Source organism: Podarcis liolepis (assembly GCF_965112155.1).
Source record: "Podarcis liolepis genome assembly, chromosome: 13".
NCBI classification, from domain to species: domain Eukaryota; kingdom Metazoa; phylum Chordata; class Lepidosauria; order Squamata; family Lacertidae; genus Podarcis; species Podarcis liolepis.
In genome coordinates this window covers 8888234-8896212 of record NC_139573.1, presented here as the reverse complement: position 1 = coordinate 8896212, position 7979 = coordinate 8888234, and the positions used below count along the sequence as shown (strand labels likewise).

Here is a 7979-nt window from a genome sequence, read left to right as displayed (position 1 = left end):
AGAGCATGGGTGCTTTCATTCTTCTAGAATTCCTAATAAGAGCTCATGATAAAGGATCCAATGTTAGTTATAGTCAGAACAGGCCCACTGAAAAGAATGAACATGTCATGGACGTGCCTTCCCACAGCCACGATAAGGATTCTGAGTGGGGGAGCAGTCAGCCAGAAGAGGAAGAAAGAGACTGGCCTCTTTCCTGGCCCGCAGAAGGCAGTGGGCCACAACGCCCTTCTCTAGAGGAGAAGAGACTGTAAATTTCAGGACAGTGAAAGTGGGCTAAACGGAGGCCAATTCTCTGAGGAGCAGCCTTTGGTCACAACACAGGAGGGTAGACTCTTCCTCAGAGGAAGAGATGGGAGATGACCCCGAGAGTCCCCAGGCTCGTGGACGAACAAAGGTCAGAGAAAGGCGCAATCAAAGAAGAAGCGATGGTGGTGCTGGCGTGTTTCCTGTTGGGGACACACTTTGAATTCAGATGCCTCAACATCATCTTGATGGACGGTCGCTAGCATAAGTGGCTCCGTGGTTAATTACTGTGTATAATAAATATGCTTGTAACTAACAATGACTGTGTGCGGATTATCTAAGCTCTAAGCCGGCAGTCTGCCAGTTCCTGAAAGAACATAACTAATATGACATAAAGGTTCAATAATTCTTTCTCTTCGTTAGCTGTTCCCTGTTGTTCAAGTCCGGCCTAAGTATAATAATATAGCATTTGGGGGAAAAGATACAGCCAAGTAATCCAACACTGGAAGCTAAGATGGAGAAGATCTCCACTGCCACCATGTATTTCCCCTTGGTGCTCAGGTAAGTTGGAACAAAAGTCAGCCAAACACTGCAAAACAACAGCATACTGAAAGTGATGAACTTGGCTTCATTAAAAGTGTCTGGCAGCTTTCTAGCAAGGAAAGCCACCATGAAGCTGATGATGGCCAGAAATCCCATGAAGCCCAGAACTAAATAAAACATGAGGACAGATCCTTCATTACATAATGCAATGATCTCTTTGCTCTGAGAATGCATGTCCAGATCTGGGAATGGGGAGAAGTTTGCCAACCACACAACACAAATTCCTGATTGAATGAGGGTGCAAGAAAAGATAATGGAGTTGGCCAGTCTTTTCCCCACCCACTTCCTCATGCTGGATCCTGGTTTGGTGGCCATGAAAGCGACCACAACAGTGATGGTTTTAGCCATCACACAAGAAATGACCGCAGAGAAGATGATGCCAAAAGCTGGTTGCCGGAGAATGCAGGTCACATTATTGGGTTGTCCAAGGAATGGCAAAGAACAGAGGAAGCAGAGGACGAGAGAGACAAGCAGAATGTAGCTGATGTCCCGGTTGTTGGCTTTGACGATGGGGGTGTCTTTGTGTTTAATAAAGGTTCCTAGAACCAAAGCTGTGATAAAGGAAAAGGATGCAGCAACAGAAGTTAAAATGATCCCTAAAGGCTCTTTGAAAGATAGAAAAGTTAGATGCTTTGGAAAACATTGATCTTTGTCCTTGCTTGGATATTGATCTTCTGGGCACTGGAGACAGTCATCCATATCTGAAAAACAGAAAGGAATCTCATTTCAGTGTCATCCCATGTGAGACTTAAGAAGAATTTCCTCACTTCCTCCCAAATAATAAATGATATATTTCTTGATTTCTGTTTCATACTTCCAGTGCGGAGGTGTACATGTGAATTCATCACTCACCACAATGAGAACAATGATGATGTGTCAATGTGTACACACTTGAGTTGACATGAGTGGAGGTGATTTTCCTAAATGCCAAAGAGGATTTTTATTTTTTTAAAGTAATGGGAGATTTTGACACTTGAATGCCTTGGCAGCATGTTCCTTCTTATTTCTAAAGCCAGTTTAGAACATCTGAGTGTAGACAATACTGAACTAGATGGGCAAATTTTGTCACTTGACATAAGACAGCTTACTATATTTTTTCTGCTATAAGAGAAATATTGGGAGGTTAATGACCCACTTTCTTCTTGAGTTGAAAAGCAATTCATTTTTGTATTTTTTTTTTGGGGGGGGGGGTGGAATGGGATCATGAAAGGAATTAGGAAACACATTGGTTTTACATCACATTTTCATAAAAAATCATGTATAAGACACTGGAAACATAGATTCTTGCTAAAACACCTATATATGAAATATATATTTCACACAAAATTCATTAAAATAAAATCAGTTGAAAAATTGGTTGTTGGCATTTGTCCGAGTCAAGGGAGAATGAAAGACCCCCGTCCTGCAAGAAAGTGTTTACAACACCCTGAACCAGAGTCAGATACACAAGTCCCAGATACCCTGAACCAGAGGAGTCAGATGGTTAAGGATCCTGAGGGCTTTTAGTTGGATGTTGATGTTATGTCAGGAGAACAGTTGTCTCACCTACCCTTTTGGTCTGAAAACTTCCCATCAGGGCATAAAGCACAGTCATAACAGCAAAACTTCTTCCCCTCCTTCTTTTGTTTCCGATATCCAGATTGGCAGGAGTCACTGCAGACCGAAATGGGAATCCCCTATCCATCAATAAGAAAACAGATACTGTAGGTACAACGTCGGAAATTTATATTGCTCAAAGAAGCAAAGCATTTTCAAAAGTTGGTTGGAAAATATATATTTTCTATTTAATCATACACTTCTGTTTAGTTTGCTGACTTCATTACAGAGACGGATGCATAAGGTTGCCCAACAAGTGGTATTTTAGAACTGATAATCCAGTCAAGAATAGGGGGAAACTCAATCTGTACCTGGTTAAAACCTCTTGGCCATATAATCATGGCCTTATGAATGATGAATCCTTTTCCTTCACTCACACTTCCAACTTTCACTCTCTGGAAGGATCTGTTTGGGAAGATGACCATGTTGTTGATATCAAATCCACCTCCCATTTCCCCTTTAGCATTAAATGATATTGTTTCTCCAGCTGAGTTATTGAATGAAATCCCTTGCAGAAATGGTTGCAGCTATTTGAAAGTGGAAAAGAAACAAGGGCTAACATTTTATGTCCATAGACATGAAATGCTGAATATTTGTACATTCCTTTCCTTTATGTTTTTTCTATAGCAAAGACCCAACCAGACGTGATAAATGGTAGATAAAGGAACATGCATAGTGATAGAAGAAAAAATTGATTCCCCAATACAGCCACCCAATTTGAGAGGAAATATAAACCCATTTCACTAATAATTCTGTGTAGGAAAAGGTTGGATACTCTCTGATGATTTCTACAAAACTGTTCTGGGCAAAGAATAAAAATGAAGAAGTTTTAAATTGTGAATACATTACCTGCCAGGGCTGGAGATCATGGAGTTTATGTTTCCCCCCATCAGCCATTCTTCTGTGGTGGCATCTTGATGAGAGGGCATGTAAGGCATGAGCCACAGCATAGGCAGCATTGTAAATACTATAGCTATGGCCAGTCATGCTCATTTCAAAAATTGGATCAGGCAGGCTGTCTAACCTCTCTTCCCCAGTACATAGTTCATCTTCATCCACCAGCTCTTGGGGATTTGGAAATGAACAGACAAACGCTTGCTCCCAGAAATCCTTCAGAAAACCATCTCCCCTCGTGCTGTAGGGCTTTATGGTCTGAAGAAATTCCTGGAAGCCTAGCAACTCTTTTGTGTGAATGCTGAAGGAGATAGCTCCTTGGAAGAGTTGTATATCAAAGCCTATCTGAAGACCTGTTAATATGATATCAATCTGTGTTGTCATAATCCACACCTTTGCAATGGATGCATTTCCTTTGTAATCAGGATGTGGGAGATAAGTAATAGTCATTAGCAACATGATAGTCAATGAACCTCCATACAGCATCAGTGTGCTAGGTTTGTTCTCTATCAAAGCTGGATAAACATTTGACCATGTATCGAGAAGTTTTTCTATGTCACCTATATGTGCTTGTTTGGGGATTCTTTTTATAAAGGCTGAACAGATTCTGTTCTTGGAAAGGAATGGTTCCAGGGTTGACAAGAAATGTTCTCCACCATCATCATCTTCAGCAAAGATCCCAACCCATGTCCATCCAAAATGTAGAAGTAACTGAATAATTCCCATATATTGATGGTCTTCATTTGGGACCATGCGATAAAAGGAATTGGACTGTGTTGTTTCCCTGTTTCCTGCTGCAAACGAGCCATACGTGATCTATTAAAAACACATAGTATTATGAGAGATCTGCTTGGTAGCGTGTCTCCATATATGTAGCTCTTCATGGTAGAAATATTTCCTGAAGGACAATATGAACACTATGAGAGGTAAAGAAAATGAAAACTCACCCAGAATTTTAGCTGTTAATATCTAGAGACGTGTATGGCTTTCAGAAATGTATTTAAAACAACGTTATGTCTATCTAATCTCCTTCCTAGGGGGGATGTGAGTGGGGGGCAACAGCATACCAGTAATAAGGTATGGATTAAATTGTATTACCCTCCCAACTTTGTTGGACTGATTATGTTCGGATGCCTGATTATTGCCTTATAAAGCAACAACTCTATTCTGGATTTAAAAATATAAAGCATACTGCTGGTGGTCAACAAAAGAGGATTAAAGACTCTGTCAAGGCAAATCTAAAAAATAAAAACTAGTATAAACACAGACAGTTGGAAAACAGTGGCCTGCAAGCAGTCCAACTGGAGTACAGCCTTGACAAAGGTATCATGAACACTGAAGACGTTCAAACTCGGGACGAAAGAGAGAAACATGCTAAGAGGAAGGCGCATTGGCAAACCCTCACCATGGTCACCTCCCACCCAGAAACTAATATCTCCACGGTGGAAGGATGTGTGGATCCAGAATAAGCCTCCACAGTCACTTACGGACTCAACTGTGTTAATGGAAGACAATGTTACTCAGCTATGAGTGATCGCCAAAGAAGAAGACCCTCCCTTATACTTTCAATCCCAGGGCAGATTACAATAATTAAAAAGAAACTGGTATGGTTTACAGATTACCTGAGATTTAAGAAGGGCATGTAAAAGAAATGGGAGAAAGGGGAAATCACAAAGGAGAAGTATACAAGAGTAGCCAAGAGTTGCAGAGGGAAAGTCAAGCTGCCTAAAGCTCAGAATGAGCTCAGGCTTCCATGAGAGTTAAAATTAATTTCAAAAAGTTTCTTTGGCTATGTTGGAAGGAAGAGGGAGCACAAGTAAGTGGAAGGTGCATTGCATGGAGAAGACGGAGAAATGCTATTGGGTGGCAACATCTATTTTGCCTCTGTCTTCACCCAAAAGAAAACTAGTTCCAAACCTGGTGATAACAGAATCAATGATGTCAGGGAGTCCAAGAGAGGAAAAGAGGTGGTAAGGGAACACCTAGCTACTTTAAATGTACTGATTTACAAGGAGCAAATGTCTTCCCCCTATTCAAAAAGACCGACAAAAAAACAACACCCAGGTAACTACCAACATTGAGCTTCACATCAATACCAAAAAAGGTCCTAGAACAGATTAATAAATTTTCAAGAATGCCATTCAGACCTCTTCGTGCTTCTGAACCATAAAAGCAAAAGCAAACATGGTAAGAGATTTGTTTCTGCACATCCCCATGTCTCATATGCAGAGATCCTACCTGTGGAATCTTGTAGGGTCTTAAGATATCTGCAATATGGAAGGAAGTATCAGAGCTAAGTCCCCCAATGACAGTGATGAGGCTGTTACAGATGCCACACTTGTAGTTGGGGTTAAATCTATGAGATTTGAAGAGCATGTCCAGGGTGGTACGATAGGTCATCCTAGCATCATAGTAGCTGTCATAGATGTGGAACCCAAATGTTACATTGGGCAAGATATTTGGATTCTCATTGATCTTATTCACTGCAAACACCAAGGCAAGGACATGCTGGTGGAATTTTGTCACAAAACTGCAAACAGAAGAATTTAGTGTATCACAAGATAATGTCACAGTGCCTGACATCCCACAAAAGGGCTCCTTTCTGGCAGTGACAGATTTATATTCAATGGATCTTATTTAATTTGTTACTGATGCCTACAACCTATTAAACAACTCCCTCTTCAAATCATGCATCAGTATACTGCGATCTTGGATATGGGTGTATTCCAGTTCCCATCAAATCTATCCCATAACCAATGGGGCAATATCTGTTGGATTTGGAATCTGAGGGACAAATTAGGAAGAAATTTCAAAAGAGGTTGCCAGAGTCATTTTCTCTCTCTAAATACTGTAGAATGCACAAGATCCCAAAAGGTGCAAGCGAAGCACAATTGTGTTCCTGGATGGGGGCAATCCCAGTGTGCCTTTCCTTGAACATCATCATCATCATCATCATCATTGCTATACTGCCCTTCATCTAAGGATCACAGGGTGGTCTACAATATAATTTTTTTGTCACTTAATGAAACTGCTGTTTGTGTTGGTGATATGACCAGGAAAATGTCATAGGGAGGAGGAGGGGGGGGGGAGAGGAAAGGTCCTTACTTTGGAAATTCATATAGAGTAGGATGTTTTCGGAAGGATACTTGACTAAAATGGTAAATGATATGAGAAGTCATCCCACAAATGAGGAGGTCACCTCCTTGATACCATTCATGGTCTACAGGTATAGGAACATTAGTGGGGCACTTACGGTTACCTACTCCACATGCAATTGGAAGGAGGAGAAGCACCTTCACTAGATCCAGCATCCTGTTAAGCTTCTCTCTTGCCTCTGCCAATAATCTATTTCACAGGGGAAAATCCATCATTGGCTTTTGAATCACCACATCTACAAAAATGCATGTCTTAAATACTGGGTGAGATTAGCAGTATTCTAGGAATTATCTGCCTAGTGACAGAATGAAAGGGGATTTCTTAGAGATGAAAGTGGCAGTGCCCTACTCCCGATTTTTCTCCACCAGAAGCCTACTAATATCCAGTTTCAGGCTTGCCAAGTTATTGTTTTTCCTATTATCTGAAAAGCCTCTGGAGATTTGTCTCTCCTTTTGTGTGTGTATATATTTATAGATATTTGCAGTGTGGCATAAATAATTGTAGAGAAAGAATTCCTTCTTTAGAGGCCTTGTGTAACAATTATGGAAGCAAACATGTTTTCTTTTGTTTTAAGAAAAAGTTATGGCTTTTCTCTTCCTAATTTTGGAGTCAGAGTCCAATAACCTCCAAAGGGCAGAGGTTAGCCAGCCCTTGTCTAGACAAATTGGAAAAATAAAGCAGCACTAATTCTTGAAATGAATCACAATATTCAGCTTCAGTTTGATCTACAGGATGGTGGTCAATTGCTATAAAGTATTAAAATAGCCAGGCACAGAACTGACTAGGGGTGTAGTGAACGCTACTTTAATCCAAAGCAGTCTTTGTGGTCTGCCTTGAGATGCTGCAATTGTTACATCACTTGCAAATAATGTCAACCTGCACATCTCTAGGGTTTGTGGGATCTTGAGCATGGCTTCTTCATTAGGTCCCTGTTCCTCTTTTATAGACCACTTTTCTCTCACAGAAGCCACACAATCTCCCGAGGGCTGGATCCAAGGAAGTAAATTGTACCATTCTATCTGCTCACTTTTCTCCAATCAGGGAAGGAGGAGTGAGTGAAGATCTACATCATGAACAAGGGTGGTAGGAGACCAGAGCTACCTCCAATTCACCAAGAGTCCACTGTAGAGCTGGATTTGGAGAGAGGCTGCTGAGAAGGTCACAGATCCTACAAGGAACAAGCCACAGCTGTCATTGCCTCTGTGGCAGCAGCAACAGGCAATGCAATTGCTGGAGGCTTGATCTGCTGCCCCCTTTGGATCCTGCCACCTGAGGCGGTCACCTCACCTTTGCCACATGTGTGGGATAGACCTACATGATGGGGCTGCAACACACATGTGTGCCTTAGCAGATACCTAATAATGCACACCCCTGGTCCTGGGTACAACAATCATTACTGTTTCATAGCAGTATGCCTAGAAATAACTCAGTGAGACATACCTGTTTTCATTTATTTTAATGCTTTGACTCAACGTGGTTTTACATAT

General features: G+C 41.2%; 1 protein-coding gene across 1 annotated transcript; it reads right to left on the bottom strand.

Moving 5' to 3' along the window:
- Positions 1-642: 642 nt before the first annotated feature.
- On the bottom strand, positions 643-6647 carry LOC310692576 (vomeronasal type-2 receptor 26-like; the record flags this gene model as incomplete). The annotated part of the gene is made up of 6 exons (XM_083473521.1): positions 643-1547; positions 2396-2522; positions 2754-2969; positions 3292-4152; positions 5575-5866; positions 6442-6647. 6 exons carry the CDS (start codon positions 6645-6647, stop codon positions 643-645), a joined length of 2607 nt encoding a protein of 868 aa, XP_083329647.1.
- Positions 6648-7979: the final 1332 nt, after the last annotated feature.